This window comes from Miniopterus natalensis, chromosome 21 (genome assembly GCF_054644295.1).
Source record: "Miniopterus natalensis isolate mMinNat1 chromosome 21, mMinNat1.hap1, whole genome shotgun sequence".
Taxonomy (NCBI): Eukaryota; Metazoa; Chordata; class Mammalia; order Chiroptera; family Miniopteridae; genus Miniopterus; species Miniopterus natalensis.
This window is the reverse complement of record NC_142101.1, coordinates 10,460,322-10,483,065: the sequence shown is the minus strand read 5'-3', so window position 1 is coordinate 10,483,065 and position 22,744 is coordinate 10,460,322. Positions and strand designations below refer to the sequence as shown.

Below are 22,744 nucleotides of genomic sequence, written 5' to 3'. Positions count from 1 at the left end.
CAACCTCCATCGAGGGCATTTCAAAGCTTGCCCAGGGTTGACCGAGCTGGGGAAAGCTCCAGCCCCACCCTCACTGTGGTTTACCCTACAGTCCCAGGGCCCAGCCAGGCCTAGCTCCCTGCGCTGCGGGGCGCAGAGAAGCCGCCTTACCGTGGGGTGGACACCCGTCCCCTCCCATCCAGCCTTGCTGGGCCCAGGGAATGAACACCAGTCTCTCTAGAGAGTTGTTACCTGCCCATTGATGTCTCAGTTCTGTTCACCTCGCCTCTTTGGGACTTATTTTTCTATCTGTACAAAAGAGATGTTAAACGACTTATCCACACAGAGATCGCAGTGCCAAGGCTGCGGGCTTTGCAGCATCTCTGCCAGGCGCGGGGTAATGCAGGGGCTCCCTTGTAAAAGAAGCTGGTTCTGTTGTTCTTTAAAACCAGAAAGTTTTTTAAACCAGAAGCTAAAAGATTGATCCGAGTGGTGCAGAGCTGAGATTTGGACCTACGCTGCTGTACTTCAGAGTCCAGGCTCGTTAATGCTGTAGCGACCAGCTATGGCATTAGCTGTCTCTTGCACATCGATGTTTCTCTCCCTCCCTCCCTCCCTCCCTTCCACTTCCACTCTATCTAAAAGCAATGGGAAAATATCCTTGAGTGAGGATTTTAAAAAATAAACCAACGCGCTGAGGGAACCCGGGGCAGCACCGATCTGCTCAGGGGAGGTGCCCTCCCAGCCCTCTGCACAGCTTTGTGGAAAGGTGGCTCCAGATGTGAGCGCTGACCTATGACAGCAGTGGCTCCCCACCCAGCACAGGGCCCAGGGCAGAGACTCCGGGTCAGTGGAGTCCTGCTCCCACCCCCACTCCCCAGGCAAGTGACCAAGAAACTCTGGCTGGGCCCCTCACCCCCTCCGGCTGGGCACAGCCTTTCTGGGAATCTGGCTGTTGCCAGCTGCAGAGCGGGGCAGGAGTTCACAGCAAGGTCACCGAGGCCCCAGCTCATCCCGCCCCCTCCCCCAGCTGCCACTGGGCAGTGACAATGAAGGGCCCTGGCTGCGCTGCTCTGGGCTCCAGGAGGGGAAAAGAACCGTGGAAGCCAGTGACCCAAGAGGGGACAGGCAGTAAAGCCTTCCTTGCAGAGAAGGTGGGAGCCGACTCCTTGGCTTTCTGGGAAACAGCATCTTGGGACAGGACTTAGGGCTGGAGCGTGGGGGGAGGCAGGGGACCTGTACCCAGAAGGGAGGGGTCAGTCAGAGGACACGCAGCCCCGGGGCCTGGCATCTGCTTTGCTCTCTCCCCTCTCCTCAGAGCTCACTCAAACCCGGGGTTCCCCCTGCGACTCGCGGGGTCCCGGTCTGGTCTTTCAGCTCCACGGATTCCCCGAAGTCACGAGACACCCTCTGCACACGCGCAGGTGTCTGTGTTTTACATGAACCACGTTTCCATGGTAAATAGAGTTGAAGAATTCCCAAAGGACAGACAGTGTCGCCAACAGCAGAGAGCGGCGCCTCTGGCTGCCTCGCATGGGAAAGCGTTAAGAATGAAGACAACATTGACATTTGGGGTTGCAATGTGACGGAATTACAGTCTTTTAAAGGCAAGAACCGCTTATCTATCTCCACTGCATGCAATATTCAGTGTTTTGTTCACTTGTCTAATTGGATTAAAATATTTAGCTCCCTTTAAAATCTTGATTGTGAATATATATTGCAGAATGCAGTGTCTGACTCGGAAGCAATAAGTGGAGCAAATGTATCCGAAGCGATAGAAATTTCAATTTCTTTTTCTTCCACGAGTCTTACTGGAGATTATTCTCTTGGACAAAGTGAACTGTTAACAAGAGAGCAAGTTTGGCTTAAATGAAGCTTCTCAATAATAATTATATACAGGGCCTTCAGTTAAAAAAAACACACACACAAAAAAACAAAGTTAGACCATGCTATTTGAGTTGCTGGGGGAAGTTTCTCCAGGGTCCTGAGACCCTTATGTTAGGAACACAGTGCGAGGGGTCTCATGTCATCTTTGCAAACACTCAGGCAGCGGGGAGTTAGTGACATTTGAGCTGCATATGTTCAAGTGTATTTTAAAAAAAACATGCAAGTCACTTCGGTTGACAGTGTCTTGTACACAGTTTTGAAAGAATCAGGGCAAACTTTAACAGAGTCAGTTTTTATTTGAAAAATATTTTCTGGGAATGTATCAGTGTTTATTTTTGAGACTGACAATTCGAGTGAAAATCGGGATAAAAACAAAAAAACAATTTGGTTGAAATCAAATTGTTTGTTTTCATCTATTTAGAATTCTTTCCAAAAAAAATGTTGGTTCCGGAGGAGGTTTTTAATTTCTTTTATTCCACATATTTGCTTTTTGCTTCGAGCACCACCTGTCCTGCAGGTAGCTAACTTCACAGGGGCTCCCGCATCAGCTGGGCAGGGTCCCTTGAGAAGGACCTGCAACCCTGCGAACACCTGAGTCCCAGCTCAGGGACTTGCAGGAGTCACAGTGCAGGCGCCTCCCTGCAGCTGACCCAGCCCCGTGGGCAGCACCTGAGCCTCGCCTTTCGCTTCAGGTCACAAATGGGCCTGTTTCCCTGCACCATCTCCTGGGTCTCTGCTTCCGCTGCTGGTTTTCCAGCTCTATTCCACCAGTCCTTTGGTGGAACGAGATCATGTCCATGATTTTGAATATAATCACATATGGCTGCTGGATCCTCGCACAAGTTTAAATCAAATTAGAACTTAAGTTCACTGCCAAGAATGCTCGGAAGTCATGGGGCCAGCTGATTAATCACGGATAAGTCGGTTTCAGATGCTGTTTTTGCAACTGTAAGAGAGTCATCTGAAGGGACTAAAAAGGAACCATCCCCAACAGAACAGACGACGGAACCAAACAACGTTGGGGTGACTGCTATTAGAAAACTCCAGCCGAAATCATATCCATCACCAAATAAATACATACACATATAAAACAGTCTTGACCTATAAGATAGCCCCCTAGGTGGACAGACACCACCCATTGTCTTCCATCTCAGATGCCACTTTCCCCATGAAAGAGTCTAATTTCCTCACCAGCTGGCACCCCTCTTCCTGGACAGATGTGAGAGCCCCCAGGCGCTGGGTCGCAGACCCCTGACCCGGCTCCCAGCTGTCAGGCCTCGCCAAAAATCCCCTGGGCCCCCAGTTCCTCAACCGACACCAGGTCCCCACCCCCCCACACACTGGACCTGCCTCCCAGCTACTGACGAGCCCCCTCCCAGAGACACACACTGGACCTGGAGAGAGAGGCAGAGGGTGGTGGTCAGGGCAAGGCTGGGCTGCCGTGGCCCTGTTTCTCCACAAGGACCAGTGAGCATCTTGTGACATTTTAAAAGCCATTTTCTAGAGGTCCCTCCTGCCCTGAGTGAGGCAGGAGGTTAATAAAGCCATTGTTTTCGGTCAGAACGAAACTAAGAAGTCAGTAAAGAAGCCTGGAGCTCAGTGGGCAGCGCCCTGAGCCATGGCCATGGGTCAGCCCCCGGGCCGGCCCACCTGGACCCACTGACTCACTCCCCATTGCAAGATGGGAGTTCTCATGGCCAAAAAATGTCACTGCCACACAGCTAGGACTCTGCCCAGCTCCCACTGCCAGACGTGTTGTTGTGCACATTTCAGAACTAAGCAGAAACAATTTAGAATAATAAAGCCTTTTAAACAGATGAGATGTTTCCGGTCGGAGGCCACAGGCCAGCCCCGAGCCTGTCATCTGCTTCAGGGCACAGGGCTGGGTACAGGGGAACAAATCAGGGGATGTGACTCAGCTCAGAGCAGCTGCCCAGGCCAGAAAATACCCACTCTCTTTTGAGTATTAGTGGACAGAGATTTTCAGAGTTTGACAATCCAAAATTAAGTGATTGCGCTTAATCATCCAGTCTGAGAAAATGGAAGCCTTTAGCTAAAACTTCCCTAAACCAGAGATGAGCCAGGAAACCAGAGATGGCCAGGAAAGCAGGGAGTGTAGCTGATCATGCCAGAACCCTCAGAGGGCCATGTCCCCCGAAATACTTGGGGCGAGCAGCAGCCTCACTCCCTTCAAGGGCTCACTGGGAGCTCGGCTCACAATTCAAGTTTATCCCATGGCCAAAGTAGGCACAGCCCACCCTCGGATGGGAAGAGCAGACCTTTGGATTAGATATTCAGCAGAGAGCTGGTAAAGCTGGGTCCCTGCCTCCTCTCCGAACACCAGTATCTGCTGCTGAAAGCCCACAGCTCCTCTACCAAACTTTTTTTGTCATGTTCATTTCTAAATAACTCTACACATGACGTGTGCATCTGAAAGGCCCCTTTAGAGACGCGCCAGGTTGGCCAGTACCAGAGAGCTCAGGATGGTCAAATCATTCGTGGGCTTTGGGCATGGGAAGAAAGACCTGCTCATTTCTCTGAGGATTTTTTGAGGTTTGGGGTTTTTTCTTTAAGTACTCCATTTGGCAATTAACAGATTTGTAAAGACCTGGAACAGGTTTCTAAACGTTGCTGGTCCAGGGTGAGATCTGAGTGGAAGTAGGCAGGCAGATGGGGAGCTGAAAGGCACACCCCACGTGATAATGATCCAGAATGGAGAGGGAACCGCCACATAGAGAAGACACCCCACAATCTGCTTCTTAATTAGCTCCTGGCTCGGAGAGGCCGAAAGACTCACTCACGCCCCGAGTCCCAGTCCCTCCCCACATCAGGCAGGAGCCAGCCACCTGCCTCAAGACCCAGTGTCCTGACCTTTGGCCACCACCATCCAGGGCTCAGACAGATAGGCAGGAAGACGCCGAGCACATCTCAGAAGGAGGAGGGAGGAGGGGGCATCAGAGGATATGTTCATTGATTTTAGAGAGAGGAACAAACATCAATGTGAGAACCATCCATAAGCTGCGGCCCTTATGCGCCCCAAGCAGGGATCAAACCCGAAATCTTCTGCTGTACGGACAATGCTCCAACCAACTGAGCCACGGGGCCGGGGCTATGTTTATTTCCTTACGAACATCTCAGATGACTGCGGAGTGTGGTCTGTGGCTCAGACTCTGAGCAGGACTCCTCATGCCTGCCATGAGCAGCCTGAGGCACTGGGGACACACAGGTGTCCTTGTCCCCAGGCCTCAGTTCGGTGACTGGCATGGTGTATGTGTGTGGGGGGGTTAGGGTTGTTCACTATTATCTATGGAACAAATGACTACTTTGCAGAGGGATCGGGTGGGCTGAGCGGGAAAAATCACTCAGAGGACAGTGGCTCCCAGATACCAATTCCACACATGGTCATTTTGAAAGGGCAATGAGAGGCAATTTCCCATCCTTTCCAGATGCATCTTCCCATGAATCATTCCGAGCATGGATGTGACATCCCCGGGTGCTCGCGCAGCACCTGGGTGCAATCTGAATTAAAGGCTGCAGCCACGACCAGCCAATGGGCCACCTCATTACCCTAACAAACTGCTGGCTGGGGAAGAAAGCTCCGAGAGGCAATTCAGAAAAACAGGTTTCATTCTGTGCTCCCAACTCACCTGCACACACTTTCTCTCCTACGCTATTCCTGCCCGTGGCCCCAGATCTCACCTGAACAGGGAAAACTTGGGCCATGGAGTCAGACTTAGGTTCCATGTCAGTGTCCCTAATTGCTAGCTGTATATGCTTGTTCGAGCCTCAGCTTCCCTACCTATAAAATGGTAATAATAAACCCTGCCAGGAAAAGGGAGTTACTGCATGTTACACAAGTTGCACTGCCTGCCCGGCCCTCTGCAGGCACTCAATGTATGGACAAAAAAAAAGGCCTCTCTTTTTCTGTGCTGTGGCGTTCCTCAATTTATGAGAAGCACCTGGTAATTAAGCCCCAAGATTGTTAGCTACTCTGATTCAAACAGGCCCTCTGTTCAAATTGCAGGCGAGATTAGCTACCCTCAAGGCTACATTCTCGCCTCCCCCTCCTCCCAGCTGTTTTCACAACTCAGGGATAATTCCCACCAAGGAGTCTCTAGTTACCTAGTTAGCAGGCAGTCATCCCCCTCCCCCCCCACGCCCCTTCCAACAAGCCTATTTCGAACTCTTCATAACTTTTGCTCCAAGTATGTTTTACAGGCCTGGGAAAAATACTGATAAGACACCTCCCTAGGACATCTTCAGGAGGCAGTCTCCTGGGAAGCAAACAAAGTATAACTTTTCAAGACAACCTCTGGTATCCACTTAACTTCAAGACAACCCAAGCCCCACCCTTCCTTGTCGCCTAGCAACGTACCTGCTTAAAAGCAGGCTGGCCCTTTTGTTTCTTGCCCTTGTATTGATCCGCAATGCACAGGCCCTTTCCCTTCTCTGGGGAAGTAAAAGAAACTTTCTCTCTGCATCTTTTAGTTGTGAAATCTTTCACAGCCCACTTCACCAGCCCAAGCCCTAACACTCAACAACTTAGCTCTCTTTGTTGTTGAGCACGTTGCCCTTGTCCCCCTGGTTTTCTCTCTCTTTTGGGGACATATGAAGCAAGTTATTCTTTTCCTGCATCTATCTTTCCTTTAGTAAACTTTTTGTTTGTTTAAAAATGGCTTTATATAGGGCTTTATAACCCCTCAAAATCTTAGCTCAATGATCAGTCAGGTAATTTAGGACAAGATTCATGCATTCCATTCATAATGACTCCCTAACTGGGAGTGCCCCTTCCTCAACCCGTTCAGCCTGTGCAGGTCCTCCAGGGGCCCTTCAGAGCTGACACCAGCAGCCTCCTGACCACCACAACCCTCTGTCTGGCCTCCTATAGCCCTGGCAGAGGCAGCTGCCTGGGGCCACTCAGCACAAGGTGTGGCTCCTGCATTCTTGGGCCTGGGCTCCTGCACACACTTCAGCTCCTTAAAGAGGATGGGCCCGTGTCCCACATGCTCCTATGTCTCCCACTGTGCCCAACACAGTCTTCAGGTTCTCCCTCCTAGCCTATTAGCCGAGCCATGTGATCACTGTTAAGATGCAGCTGCGAAATAGGAACCAAAGAGCCACGTGCAGACCGCCACATGTTCTCTGATGGGTGGGCACATGTACCTGGGATCTCAGCTGCTCCACCTCCTCCGACAGGGTCTGTCTCTGCAGCAGGAGCTTGTTCTGCTTGCTGAGCAACTGAACCAGTTGCTGGGCCGTGGCCTGGCTGTGCTTGTCCAGCTGCTTTAGCCTGGAGAGAAAACCACCGTAGAATCAGACACGGGTCCTGAGAACCCTGTGGGTGGGGTGGGGGGCGCAATGGCTGACTTCAGCCCTGTCAGCGTGTCCCACGCTTGTGTATGTGAGGGGCCGCCCGACAGCGAACTCCAGCCGTGAGTGACCCTGAGGTGTGAGGCCTCGGCCAGCAGCTGCCCTCATGAATGCATTTGGAAAGTTTAATGGAATTGCACCAAGTGCTAATCAGACTTCATGATTAGCAAACACATGGATGAGTTAGATAAGTAGAAAAACCTGAAACCTCAAACTCGGAGCTGGAAGGTGAGGGGCCTGAACGCCTCCGTTGTCAGCGGGCAGTGTCTGGAGCAGACGCCAGCCTGGCTGGGGCAGCGGCGAGGAGCACAGGAAACACTGGGCTAAGGGGTTTCCATTATTAACCACTCAGTCAATCACGCGCCCCGGCATCGCTGACCAGATGTCTTTAAAGATCTTAAATCTGTCATTCTGCTGATGGGCTCCCTCTCCAGACTTGCTAATTCACTCAGGCGATTACGCTCGTTTGTCCACAGCCGCTTCCTGCGCAGCCAGCAGCGCCGGGGCGCCGGGGCTTTGGGTTAAATTCAGAGCCGAGCAGGGAGCTAGAACGACTGCTGGGAGACTGGCTGCCACACGCCCCCCTCACGGCCCTCACCCGCCCAAAGCACCCGCAGGGAAATTAACCTGTATTTTCACAAAAAGGGGATTTTTTTTTTTTTTTAAAGCTCAGGATGCATTTCAAACTCCAGGCGCCGGACACCGGCCTCAGGCCGCCTGCTCCGGGCTCCCCGCAGGCCTTGGGGGCTCAGCACAGCTAAGCGTTTCCCAGTGTTGCCACCACCTCGAGGTGCGCCACTTGGGTGCCCTACTGAAAAAGGAGGCCTGGCTGTCCCCAGGAAGCCTGCCTTACCGGCGCAGGTAGAGGGGACCGGGATCCACCTGACGCGGGCCGCGGCTCGTTACCCGCTCGCTGGTTAACTGCACGTGGACCGAACCCGCCCCAGTAAGCGTCCAGTCCCCCCGCTCGCAGCCGGGCGGCACCGGGCAGCGCTGGGCAAGGGCCTTCAGAAGGCTCGGCCCAGGCCTCGGGGCCAGACCCGCTCCCGGGGAACCTAACGGGCCGCCCCGCACTCCCGAGCGGCACAGCGCATGCTCGCGGGAGGGTGGCGGGCAGCACAGCGCATGCTCGCCGGAGGGTGGAGGGCAGCACAGCGCATGCTCGCTGGAGGGCGGCCCTCGGCACAGCGCATGCTCGCCCCCTCGGGGCCAGGCTGACCACGCCCACAGCCCGCCCCGCCCACTGGCCGCCTCTGGGGCGCGGCACGAGGCGGGAACTCGGTCCCTGCTCCCCGCGTCCTGGCTGCTCACGTGCTCAGGGCCCGGCTCAGGGGCTCCCTCACCCCGAGCCTGGGCTGCCGTCGGGGCCTGCCAGCCCCCCCCCCCGTGAGCCCCCCAGAACCCCACAGCAGGGCTTCCATCCCGGGGCGCCCTCCTGCTCCTGGGTCAATGGCGGTCAATGAGGGTCCCCGTTCCCGTCCCCCTTCCTCTGCCCTCGCCGAGACGCCGCGTTTCCTCCGGCGAGGCCAGGGCATCGCGGCTTTGGGGGGCCGCCCTACCCCATCCCGTCACTGCCCGGTGGGGACAAGTGTCCTGAGAGCGCAGCCGCCCGAGGGCGTCGGGCCCAGGGACGCCCCGCAGCCTGCCAACCCCGCGCAGGCTCCGCTCCGCGCGGGGCGCAACCCTCAGGCCCCGAGCGCGGTCCCCGGGGCCTGCTCCCCAGGCCCGCGTCTGTCTCCCCGTGACCGGCGGGGCTCCCAGGGGCCCGGGCCGTGCCGGTGCTGTCGCGGCGCCCAGGGGCGCTGAGGGCAGGCCAGGCGCCCGGGGCCCAAGCCCATCCCTTCCCACGACGGCCCTGGTGCTCCCCCGCCCTCGCCCGGCTCAGCGAGCCCACCGCGGACACCCCCAGGCCCCTCTGCACCCGGGCGGGCTCACCCCGCTGACCACAGGTCCGTTTCCCTTCAGGCCCGCGGCGCACGATGGGCAGAACTGGGGGTCTCCTGGGAGACCAGCTGCGCCCCTGCCGGCCGAGCAGGGCTCCTGGTCACCAGGGCTCCTGGTCACCAGGGCTCCCGAGCAGCTGCCCCGGGCTGGCGACGGTCCCCACGGCGCACGCTGCGTGTCCGCAGCCCGGGAGGCAGACCCGGCGGACGCGCCGGTGCGTGTGCTGGGCCCGCACCCATCTCCACCGGCCACCAGCAGCCTTCACCACGCCCGCGGGCGTGACCAGAACCAGCATCTTTTTAAAACATGCAAGACTTCAAGACAGGATGGAGCCAGCGCAGAAATACGAAACGACTTTGTAGAGCCAGTGGGCTGGGGCCGATCTCTCATGCAAAGCAGAGCCGCGCCAGCAGCCAGCCCTGGTCCCATGCTTCAGACACTCATCTGCTAAGCATACTGTGAAAGCAAGTGAATACATGGATTTAAATTATTTTATGCTGTATGTGATACATACAAAATATATGCAGCGTACAGATGAGTTATGAGGCATAATCATCAAATGAGCACTTGTGGGCCTGGTACCAGGACCGCCGGGCCACTCCCTATAGACTTGTCTCTGGGCCAGACCCTGTTCCCCCAGAGGTGGCCAACGTCCTTATGCATATTTGTGTGTGTTTTTCAATTCTTATATTTTTTTATTGATTTAAGGGAGGGGAACACTGATGTGAGAGAAACATCGATGAGTTCCGTCCCGTATGCACCCCAACCGGAGATCAAACCCGAAACCTAGGCATGTGCCCTGAGCAGGAATCAAACCGGCAACCCTTCGGTGTACAGGACAATGCTCCAACCAACAGACACCTAGCCAGGGCCCTCATGCATACATGTTTTTGATTAGTGTTTAGTTTCACTCAACAATTTCACTTGGGAGCTTCAACAGTCAACTGTGGAGATGTGTGTGTGTGTGTGTGTGTGTGTGTGTGTCTGTGTATATATATATATATACACATACATACATATATATATATGTTTTTGGTAGTGGTAAAATGTCTTATGTCCTAAAATGGCTTCAGACCAGAGCCCCTTCCTTCGGCCACTCTGGCTACAGTAAAGGTCTTTTCTTCCTCTTCTGAGTTATGTTCTCAAAGTGCTCAGGCCACAGTTTCCCTGGGAGAGGAGGCCGCCTCATGGAAATGAAGAACATTTTTCAACCAACATATGGATTTAAAAGGTGCAAATATTTTGACTGTAAAGTATGCACTCGGTTCTCTGCTATTCCTAGTGTTATGCTCTAACATTTACTGAGCCATTTACACGGGGCAGGGAGCATCGAAAGCATTTACGTTCATTAACTAATCTTTCTAACAATGCTGAGCGGCAGGTATTGTCTGCATTATTATCACCTGCATCATTTCTTGCAAGAGAAAAACAAGGCTCAGAGCAGTTACTTTGCCAAGCTCAGGCAACTAGAAGGGTAGAGATTACCAAGCCACAATGGCAGGCTCCTCCCTCAGCGTCCCTCTTGCATGGGTGGGGGAACCCGTCACCTGTCTCCCAGTCCCCCTGGCCTGCTCCCTTTCCACAACATCCCCCAGCCTTCTGGTTCTGTAGATCACTCCCCTGTACCTTCTGACCCTCTCCACAGCCCATCCTGCCCCCACCCATCGTGCTCCCGGCCACACTCACTGCAGGCACTGCTGTCTGCCTGTCCCACTGACTATGACTTTCTTAAGGACAGGAACGGGCTCTTGTTGAGCTCTCCACCCCCAGCACTTAGCAAGGTGCCTGACATTTAGATCATGCTGGATAAGTGGATCAGGACGAGCGAACTGCCCTGGCTGGTGTGGCTCAGTAGCTGGAGTGTCGGCCTGCACGCCGAAGGGTCTTGGGTTCAATTCCCTGTCAAGGGCATGTATCCGGGTTGCAGGCTGGATCCCCAGCCCTGGTTGGGGCACAGAATTAATATTCTGTGATGTGGATAGTCTATGAAATGCAACCTTCAGTGCCCCTAAATAAAATCCCATTGAAACAGCTCGTTGAGCGTCATCGACAACGGCTTCTGGACTCGAGTAGCTGCAACAGAGACCATCTGGCCAGAATCTAACATATTTGTTATTTGACCCTTTAGAGAACAAGTTTGCCAGCCTCTGGGCTAGAAGATCAGCAAGTCCCCTTTCAGCTGCAAACTTCAATACTGTGACTTTACAGAAACTTACTGCTCCTGCCTTCAAATGCCAACAGCTACTTCATCACAACACACCTAGTTTGTCCAAGTTGAACTCTGAAAACCCAATTAGTCTAATTGCTGCTCCAGGTAATTAATCGTGGTGACTAAGCTGTATTAATTTCAAGTTGTATACTTTGTTCCAATACTCAAGAATGGTTGCTGCACTTTACGTAATTCCAGCTCATTGATGTAGTCACGCAGAATCAGCACGAAGCAGCCATGTGCTCAGGAATCGGGAACACGGTCCCACCAGTTACCCTCAGTTAGAAAATCAAGGAGGTTTCAATGGCTGGTTTGCCGATTAAGCTTCCTTTGCCCAAATCCACCCTATTTAATAACGACTTCAATAGAGTCCTTCACTCTAAGGGTCATGCAATTCTGGGGAGGGCTTACATTTCCAGTAAGAGAATTTACGTTCCTGTACGGCCCCTTTAATTTTCCATTCTCTCAAATTCCCAGTCAGCCTCGGCTGCCTGTGGGAGGACAGCAGGGCTGCGTAGGGGCAAGGATTGGGGGAAAGACCCCTGCTCCTGTCTTCAAAAGGATCCGGTCATGTTAGAACTGAGAGGCTCCTCGGAGGTCATTCAATTCAGTCCATTACGGTGAACCTGAGGCCTAGGGAGTACAAGTGACTTGCCCAGGGTCACACAGTATTTTGTAGTAGATCTAGGACTGGAACTCATGCCCCTTGACTCCAAATCCAGTGCTTTTTGCAGCATTTCAAAATCCTTTTTAAAAAAGGCATGACTTCTATTTCATACTAAAAAATAAGAATTTTAGGCAAGGAACTCGAGAAAGGTAACACGCTGGCCAACTTCCTGGGAAACTGCTCACACAGAATCGTTTTCTGAGGCCTGGGGTGTGGGAAAGGAGGAAATCTCCAGATTTCCTAGGCTAGGGCTCTTGCACCTGGCTCGGGAAAAATAACCAGTTTGGGTTCAGGTTTTTGTTCTTTTTAAACTTCACTCTATTGCTGCCTGAGTTTCGTGAAGTCCAATAAGGATGCTATTTGCATTGACTGCTATAAAAACTTCTGAACTCTCAATTTCTGTTCTCATGCTGTCACTGACTAATTTGGACTCCAGGGTCTGGAAACCACACTGACCTAGTCCCCAGACTGGTGTCAGCGTGAAGGATGCAGGCCAGGGAGGAGAAACTCCACAGACCAACGTGGGAGACCAGTGGTTGGCGGGCTCCCCAGCATCAGTGTCCTCAGGCACAAAGGCAAGGCCCTGAAGCCTCTGACAGTGTCACACAGGCTCTGCCACACACCAACTGCTTGACATAGCCACTGGGGACCGAGGCAGAGCTCCACCTCAGCCCACTTGGGAAGTCTGCAGCATTGCTACCTTGAGATCTTAAAGGGCAAGAGCCACCTGGGCCAGGCTGAGCTCCTAACACCCTGGGAGGGCTGGACATGAATAAAGGAGCCTGGCACATGAAACAGCAGGGATAGGGGTGGACATATCGAGAACCTTAGACTCTGAAGAACCGAGGAGCCCAATGGCCTTAGGCCTCAGCAACCTTTAACCAGCTCTGTTAAAGCAAAAGCCGAGTCGTGGTGAGCACAGCCCCGCTGTGCAAAGAGAAATGGGGCTGAGGAAGGAAAATTACTGAAAATCGGCATCTTTGCAGAGCAGAACTCAGGCCACATCTGGCTCCAGGCCTTTTGGAAACACTGGCAGGAAAAGCTGCACTGCCTCTCAGAGCATACCTGCCTACACCTAAACTTAAGTACCTCTTGTTAGAAACTGTTGGCTTGAGAATGATTTCATATAGTTGCAAGAACTGTACAAAGAACACCTGCATGCTCTCTACCCAAATCCATATATTGCATTTTCCCTCCACTCGGTTTTTCCTCTCCCTCTCTCTCCCCCCTCTCCATGTATGTGTTTATCTATGCATGTAGACATACTTCTTTGAACTACCTCACAGTTGCATAAACCTTTGTTCTTTTTTCCTAGATACCTGTTAATTTCCTAATTATAAAGATACTGCCACATAACCACAGTAGCTTTGTCAGTTCACCCAATAACATCCCTTTTTCTCCCTCCAGGAAAAATCTTTTGCACTTAGTTGTCAAGTCTACCAGTCCCCTTTACTCTGGAACAATGAGAAGACGAGTGTTTCTGACGAGTGCTACGTGCAATAAGAGCCACCATAGTCTTCAGAGATGACTGGGAACGATCAGAATGCAGGGGCCGGGGTTTGCAGGCCCATTCTGCCCGTCTGAGGGCCTCCCGGGCCTCAGAGACGGAAACCCTGGGGGGTGGTCCTGGAGGACGCCAGGTTCCACACTGTAGTGAGGTTCCCCCCTACTTCCTTCATGCTCGCCCATCCTTGAGGTAGCCAAGTGGTCACAGGGGTGTGATCGAGTACGAGTGAGCCCACAGCAGAACCAGTCACCAGATTCAATCACTACTGTGCACTTATTGGCACACATCTTAATTAGGTTTTAATGCAAGTAATTTGATAACTACTCCTGGCCATCCACTGCGGAATTGTCAATGCTGCAAGCTTTTTATTTAGCTCCTTTCCCTCTATACCCAGGCAGCCTCCCCGCTGACCCTTGTCAAAGAACCCCATCTGCTGGTTGCCACGGTAACTGAAGGCGACCAATTGAGCTGAACAGAGTGACTCAAATAAAATCTGCAGCCAAAGGAATTCTGCTAAGAGTAATAAATCATTTAGTAAAAGGGGGTCCTCCACCCAGTGATGAGTGTGGGGATAATATGATGGCATAACTCTTCTAGCTAGAAGGTCCATGGCAGAGCAGCCATCAGGCCTGCGGGAGGGCTCATTTGGTTTCTAGTGGCTCCAAAGGCAGGAGAGCCCGATCCTGCCCAGCTATGAGCCATTGTCGGGGAGAAGGAACCAGCTAAATCGATTGTTAAATGTTTGGGCTGCAAAATTGTGAATTTCCAGAAGTGGCAAGAGAACCAGTCTAGGCTTCCAGAACTCCAGGCTCGCTTTTGTAAAAGCGCAAGTAAATGAAATGCCCTGTGTAGCCTAGGAAACCACCGTGGCCTTGAGGAAGGCGACCAAGAAAACAAATATTAACATAGCTAGGCTTTCTTATTGCCAAGCAAACTTTTATGTGCTCCAAGCAGAAACCATCTACGTTTCTGCACAGGACAGGCATCCTTGAGGCACCGGAAAAGGGGATTTAGGCCGGGGGGGCCTGAGCTTTGTCACAGGGTGGCTCCAGAAAGCCCCAGGGGCTCTTTCTCTTGACAGGCAAGAGGAGTGGTTGTTTCTAACAGCGCAAAATGTTTGCCCATCCTTTCTAAGTGAAGAATTTCCTGAATGAGAGGGGCAGAGAGGAACAGGAGAGGCCTTCTAGGGGCTGCTCTGGGGGGACAACAGGCACGGGGGGGGGGGGCAAGCAGTGGGCTCAGCCTTGTGTGCAGCCCCTCACAGCACAGGCCACAGTTCCCGGCCACGGTCTCCACTCCTGGCAGTCTACCTGCTGTGTGGACTAGGAACCCCTCTGCCCAGACTTGGAGAGCCCCAGACATGCCACACCACCCACAGCATCTCATCCCTGTATCCAGCCCCTTGGTGGCTGTGATGGCAGAAGCAAGGCGCAGACAGCAGGAACCGATGCCCTGGCAGCCAATTACCACAGGGGGTGAGGGGCGCAGGACAAAAGGCAGCTGGGGGCTGGTGCAGGAGGGCTGGGGAGCCTTCGCCTGCTCACAGCCTCTCTCCTCGCCCTTTTAAGCTGCAAGCCACCCTTATAAGCGGGGTGGGGGAGGACAGTGACATCCTCCAGACCCCCAACCGCAGGGCCCTGGAGGGCCCCTATCCCAGAGAAAACTAACTTCCAACCGGCAGGTCGTTGGGTTTCTCCCCATCCTAGTTGCTGCAAATAAAAGGCTTTGTCTTAAGAGTTTTACTGAAGTGGAGTTGGCTGAGTTAGGAGCTGCTGTGCGTGCTCACAGCTCGTCTCAAGTGCCCATCCAGCAAACACGCAGCAGCTCCCGGCGCGACTCCCACCCCCAGGCCGGGCAACTGCTTCTGCGGGCAGGGGGGTCGCGGAGCCGCACGTGTGCCTTGAGCACCAGCACCTGCAGGAGGCAGCCCTCCTGCGTCCCAGCTCAGGGCCACCCGCGGTGTCCCCTGCGCCTCATTGATTCCCGCCGCCCTGGGGAGAGCTCGGGCAGGGCCGGGGCGGGGGCCAAGCGCCTGGCCCCGGGCTTGGGGGGCCTGGGGGGCCTCTGGCGGGAGGAGAGGGTTACCCCAAGGCCAGGCGCCGGGTGAAAGCTTCATTAACTCTCCTCTCACCGCCCAATTTCTCTCCCCTGGGAAACCGGGAGAAAAAAAGTTGGGCTTCCTTGTGATTCAAAAGGTGCTGCGTGGTTGTATTTGCTTCTCTTACCTTCTCATTTCTTGTTTGTAAACAAAAAGTATGAATCACTGTTTGTTGATGATCATAGAGGACTCAAATTTTAATTAAACGGGGGAAAAAATCTTGGCTAATGTAGAAGACGAAGGAATAGTACAACCCGTTTTAATTTCTATGCTGGCGATTCAGCTCATAGGACTCCACTGAAACGGGCAGAGATCTTAGGAGCTCACGGACATGGAAGCTCAGTGGCGCTGGGAATGGCATCTCTTTATATTTTCTCCCATTCTCGTGCAATAACTAAACTGACTTTTCTGATCAATCCTGAAAATGTGCCCCGGGAAACAGGCCCTCGTGGCCCATGAAACACTGTGAGTGCCGCTTTTTGACACAGTCGCTGACACTCGAGGTCCCTCTCCCTCCTCGCAAAGTCACCGTCAGTGTCACTTGGAAACCCTACTTCCCATTCTTTGTCTCTGCTCATTCTCCCGAATTCTCCGCATCTCAATTCCCAGACACTTGAACTTCTGCACGCGCTGCCAATTCGAGCCTGCACGGAATAATCAGGGTATTAATTCCACTCGGAGACAGCGAGGTTTTTCTAACACAATCTGCCCAACCTGAGCTCTCTCCCTCCAGAAACGCGTCGCCTTTAAAAAGAACCTCCCAGCATGAACTCGGAAGGGGCGACGTGTAACAGACAGTGCATGTGGCGCCGGGCACGCAGCTCGGAATTAAGAGAGTTTTTTACTTTGTTTCTTCGGTGCCATGTGCATAATGTACATGTGGATGAAACTGACATCAGACATTTAAAGCAAAGGGGTGGGGGGAGGGGGATGTGATAGTGGCGGGAAAGAAAGAAAAATATGTCGATAAAAACAGTAACTTCTGGTGATCCACATTTTTTTTCGGTTACTGTCTTAATTAAGAATGTTAGGAAATATGTTGCAGTTTAATTGCATTGTTTCGACAAGTTCTAATGCTGACAAATTTGGGACCACGGACGCTTGGAAGGGAAAGCGGATTGCAGTGGCAATTTCTTCCAATTGATAGATAACCATCAACACTGTGCTTTCCATTGACACCCCCCACCCCCAACATAAATTCAGGAGGCAAAGATCTAACACTTAACATGTTCACAATGAAACCAGCTTTGAAATAAGAAGAAAAAAGAAATATATTTTTAACCTGTGTATACAAGGCAGGAATAATTGAAATAGCAGAATTTCAATTGAAATAATTGAAATTTTATCTGAAATTACTAGGTGACATCCTTTCAGAAAGCAGCTATTTATTAAAGAAGTTGGTAACAGCCTTCAAGTGATTCTCAGGTGACCTTGTTAAAGACAGTGAAAATCATTTGCATCAGCTACAAGTTCATAAAAATGAAGGCAGCTGGAAGACATTGAGATTCTAGAACCTGTGCCCTTCTTACCTACCTGGTCACACCTGCTCTAGGTTTCATTTATGTCTTTTGGGGGAAGCGTTTCTATCGTTACCGAGCAACATAAATGAGAATGTCTTTTTTTCTTGCTCAAAGTGCCCTGGATGGAGGTTGTAGAAGACACGGCAGCTTCCTGTTCCCTCCAGTTGACCGCACCTAACTCATCTGGAGCCTGGGTGCTGGTTCCCACTCTGGGGCCTGAGCAGGTGGGCTCACGGCCTGCGAGAGGGCGGGGTGGCTGGCCCCGTGCTTGCAGCTAAGCCTGCGCTGACCAGCGACTCCCACTGACCACTGTGCTCACACTGGTGGCATGATGTGGTCAGATACGTGGGCCGGTTCTTTGACAGAATCAACTGCTCATTTCACTTTCCATTAACCGCGATTTGTGATGCACCTGGAGCCCCAGGGTTCGTTATGGATCCCATCGAGGAGGCGGACCTAACTTTCTAGCAGCTGAAGATATTACATTGTATGTGCAACGGCCCTGAAATGACAGCAGAAGAAGGTGGTGGCCCTAAAATGTAGCTGAAAGGCCCAAAGAGCTTGGCAAAGGGAACACACTGGAAAAAGATCTCTTGCTGGGAGGACCCAAGGCTCCTTCTGCCTCAGCCTCTCCCAACACAAATGGTCAGAGTACACAGTGTCTCAGTTCTTACACTTACATTTACGTTTTTTATGGGGAGTAGCTCAGTGAATGGCATGTGTGACCTAAATGTCCAAAGAGTCCCCTGCGATGAAATTAGTATACTTTCTTAAATGCCACACACAAGGTCCAAAATAGCAAAGGGTCACGCCTCTCATGAGCTTGACACCTGGCACCGCATAAAACTCTTAGTGGACTCGCGAAGAAATAAAAGATTTTCCATCTCCTGGGGTTGCTGAAAATTCTGGTGGGAGGGCAGTTCCCCCCACTAGCTGGGCAAGCTCCCCAGAAGGGCCTTTGTCAGGCTCCACTGGAGGCTGGTGTGCAGAGCCCGGACCCCTGCAGAGGACAGAGGGAGCATTGTTAATTAGCAGATCAGAGAGAGAGAGAGAGAGAGAGAGAGAGAGAGAGAGAGTGGGCAGACACAGAGATGGGGAGAGCCCACGAGAGTAATTATAAGTTGAAAAGTTCTGAGTCAATTTTCAGAGTCTGAGGAACATTGGAAGAAGAAGAGATAATATTAAGGGGGGAGCAGTACCCGCCCGAGGGCCAACTGCCTCTCCAGCAGCGGCGAGGCTGTTCCTGGGCTCGCAGGACCATTTGTTCCATTACACAATCTCCTGAAGCCATTCAGAGGGAGCGCAAACAACTGCTTGTCCCAACACGACACATGGCTCCCCATCCCGACTCTTTGCTAATCCAGACGCTCCAACCATCTTTCTTTAAGACGCCATATGGTTGGCAGAAGCCTGTAGATCTAGCAGCACATCTGCTTGTACGTTTCTTCTTCCCTCCATCCCCCCAACAAAAGGGGGCTGGAGGCAGACCGAGAGGAGGGCACCCGTGTGGACCTCTGCCCGGGCAGCGATTTCTTTTCAAGCTCTCTGGCTAAATAAAGCCGTGAAAGGGATGAGCGTAAAGGATTCAGGCTCCATCATTTTTAACTAGACAACGTGGCGATTTATTTGCTTGTCAATGATTTGAAACAAGATTAGAAAAACAAAGGCTGGAGGGTCCCCCTTTCTCCCAAGGGTGAGCACTTGAAAAACCACTTCAGAGCTCTCCCTCCGGGGACCCTTGGGATGCTGTCCTCCTGTGGGAGAGGGACAGCACCCTTGGCTGAGCTAGTTCCCCTCTTTCTGGTCAAGGAAGACGGACTAGCTGAGAAATTAGCAGATACCCAGAGAGGGCTTTGTTAGCAGGCACGTGAGGCTGTATGCTAATAAGTCGGCGAGACACGCTGCTTTTTTGGTATGACGAGCGAAGATTGTTGACACTGTTGAAATCCTGGCTCCCCTGGCCTGTGAGCACACGGGCTGCCTCCTTGGAATCCGGCCCCCAGTAAGACAGGCTGCAAAAAAATAATACATTCTACTCTCCTGATGACTGAAATCTGGCCACTTGTAACTCAGAGCAGTTGGGGCTGGGGGGGGGAGCCTCAGAAAGATATTCTAAAATATTCTATCAGGCCAGGAATCAAAAAGGCACAGGTGACAAATTACGGTTTTCTTCCAAACGAAAAGTTCAACCTGGTGGACACACGTGAGTGGTCAAGGCCAGGATGCTGGCTTCAGGGGCCCAGACCCTGAAAATCGGGGGTGAGGGGCGGCTCTGGTAGTCCCTGCCACGCGGGGGCAGCTGGGACATTTGCTCCCGGCCTGGGGGGAGGGCGCTCTGCAGCTGGGACAGCCCCGCTGATGGCACCATCTCGGTCACAGGTGAAAAGCTACGTTTCTGATCGTCTTATAAATTTCTTTGAGCCATGTGTTGGTTGACCATCCATGGTCTCCCGAGTCACTGGCAAGAGGAAACAGCAAAAGAGCAAAGCGCACACTCCACTGTTGCAAAAGCAGGCTTTTTGTGTGTGTGTGTGTTTTTTTTAATATAAAGATGAGGGAAAAAGGAAGCTACATCTTTTGAGTGTTGAACACATTAAATAAAATATCCCTTTACTGCTCAGAAACTCTAAGAGGTATTATTTCAATTTAACAGATGGGAAGACTGAGGCTTAGAAAGAACTAAAAAAAAAAAAGAAACAAAGGACAACAGAAAAATCCCAGAAAGCTTTATCAAGGCGATGCAGCTATAAGTGCCAAGCCCAAAGCCATGCCTAGCTCACTACAGTCCCTGGATTCCAGGGGGCGCAGGTCCACTGACATACATTCCCTATGGATACACCCAGGGCCCAGGATGCCACCCGGAGCAGGTCACTGTTAGCGGGCGAGCAGTAAGCTAGTTATAATTTGTATGCAGGCAGGGGCATCGGATGGTAAATTTCGTTTATTTGTAATCTACAATATCAACGAAAATTTGTGAAACTGAAATATAAGAACAGGAGGAGTGATTGGAAAAAAGCATTGAACATGATAATAAAAATATCAGAATGCATCCGTTAAAGTATGCCCTTCAAACTTCACCTTGGACATGTATTCACACCCCGTTGCCATTGCCTAGCACCTGCTCACATGGTCCTTTGTGGAACTCCCTGCATTGTCTAGGGCTCAGTGGGTGGATACACATGTAAGTTTGTGAGTGAGTACTGTTAAGTGTGTTTCATAATTACATTTTAATATAAAATGCATGTGGTGTGTGCTATGCCACACAATGACACAACAGCCCAGACTAGATAAGATTATCAGCAGGAACAACTAACTATTACTAACAACTCTATTATTATTGAGATGTGGCTATATAGAATGATGAGTTTAAATTTTTAAAAAATCTAGGTTGAAATCCAAGCATGATCCTAGGCAAATTCCTTAATCCTGTTTCATTTCCAATATAAAATGACACTACCCATGTCATAGGACTGTTGTGAGAATCAGAGATAGTTTGTAAGGGGCCTTGCACTGCACTGGGGTAGATTTTCAAAATATGAAAATACAATTTTTATTTTTTTAAAAATATGCTTTTACTGATTTTAGAGAGGGAGAGGGAGTGAGAGGTAGAAACATTGATGAGAGAGAAACAAAGATTGGCAGCCTCCCATAAGCCCGTTACCGGGCACCAAACCCGCAACCTGGGCATGTGCCCTGACTGGGAATGAAACCTGCAACCTCTTGGTGCCTGGGACTACGTTCAATCCACAGAGCCACACTGGCCGGGCTGTTATTACTTTTAATAGTGTTTCAGAGCATTTACAAAGTGCTTTCATCCACATTAGCTCATTCAGCTCTGACAACATCCCTGGAACATTGGGAAGTGTTTCTACTGTTCAATCAATGGTGCAATTAAGACTCAATAATAAAACAACTAAAGCAATAAGCAATATGAGCCATTATTATTATTATTATTATTATTATTATTATTAATTGAGCCCTTTCTATGTGCAGTTATTACACTAGGTGCTTTCCCAGCCATTTTAAAATCACAACAGCAACACTTGGAAGAGGTATTATATTATTATTTTAAATTATTTCTTTACTGTTGAAAATATTTATTACAGATGTCCCCTTTTTACCCCCATTGATCCCCTCCACCCTGCATCCACCCCACCCCCAGGCCTTCCCCAGACCAGTGTCTGTGTCCATGGGTTATGCTTATAAACATGTAAATTCTTTGTTTAATCTCTCCCCCCCTCCCCACCTTCTCTCTAGATCCCTCAGTCTGTTCCATGCTTCTATGTCTCTGGATCCATTTTGTTCATCAGTTTATTTTGTTCATTAGAGTCGCACATAAGTGAGATCATGTGGCACTTGTCTTTCTCTGACTGGCTTATTTCACTTAGCCTAATACTTTCTAGTTCCCTCCATGCTGTCCCAAAGCATAAAAGATCCTGGAAGAGGTATTATTGATATTATGATCCTTACTTTACAGACGACAGACTGAGCTGCTACTGATATCTTGCCTAAATTCACACGGCTGGTAAGTGGCCGAGCTAGAACACAGTTCCAGCCTGTCTTCCAAACCCACCATCCTAACAATAGCTGTAAAACAGTAAAGACAGGACTAAAAGCCTAGCTCTCTCTGCTCATGTGCACAGCACAATATCCTTGGATGGACTGTATCTAAAGCTACTGGACTTCTGACAAGGAAGTTTCCTAGCGTAGAAAATGCTTGTCCTCGCCAGATTCCCATGTGAGCCTCCAAATTCTACAGGGCCCGTGGTTCCAGTGTCCACACTCACACTCGTGAAAAATTAAAGCAGCGTCCTTTATTAGGTGGCAGGACAGGACATACGCACTCCGATGCACCGCACACATAAACCCACACCAACCAAGCTGCCGTTATATGTATGGAATCAAGTTTAACATCGCCGAAATCGTCAGGAATTTCTTATCAAGAGAATAGTCTCTCCATAAACATTAACTATCAGTCGAAGGCTTCCAAATCAAAATTATTTGCTAGGGATGCTAGAACATTTGGAGGAGGCTGATCAGATGCCGACACGAGGAGATGGGAGCGTGTGAGCAGGAATCTGGATTTATGGTGCACATATGTGCCTATCCAGACAGCTCTCCAAATAAAGCCGCCGAGCTGCTCTCGTGAGCTCCCACTCCTGCTGCAGTGGGACGAGGGGCTGTAACCTCAGGTGGGGTTTTCTCGGTCCCCCTGCTCGCTGTCTCCCTTCATCTCCTCCATCTGACTGGACCTGGGCTGGTATCTGAGGGTCAAGTCCCCCCACAGGGTCTGTCCTCCACTCTCACAGCTTCCAGGCTCCTAAGTGCATTGCTGACTTCAACGCAGCTCAGAGCAGAACAGAATTTCAGACGCACGAACCAAGGCCTTTGCTATCACTGCGATGCTTCCAAATCCATGAACCTTTGATTGCACTCTCAGGCAGTGGTCAATGGCAGTTTCCAGGGGGGCCTGAGCCCAACAGATTGTGAATGGAGGTGTCTCACTTGCAATTTAGTGCTGTATGAGCGCAAGGTGCCCCCGGGTTTCAAAGCTAAAGGACAT

The 22,744-nt window shown here is 51.3% G+C and overlaps 1 protein-coding gene across 1 annotated transcript in view; it reads right to left on the bottom strand.

The window, feature by feature from the left end:
- The window catches only part of SDCCAG8 (SHH signaling and ciliogenesis regulator SDCCAG8), a 155,362-nt gene that overhangs the window by 3,134 nt on the left and 129,484 nt on the right, over positions 1-22,744 (bottom strand). The window contains exon 17 of the mRNA XM_087828849.1: positions 7,030-7,156. Coding sequence (XP_087684975.1) covers positions 7,030-7,156 — 127 coding nt within the window. The remainder of the gene's footprint in view (positions 1-7,029; positions 7,157-22,744) is intronic.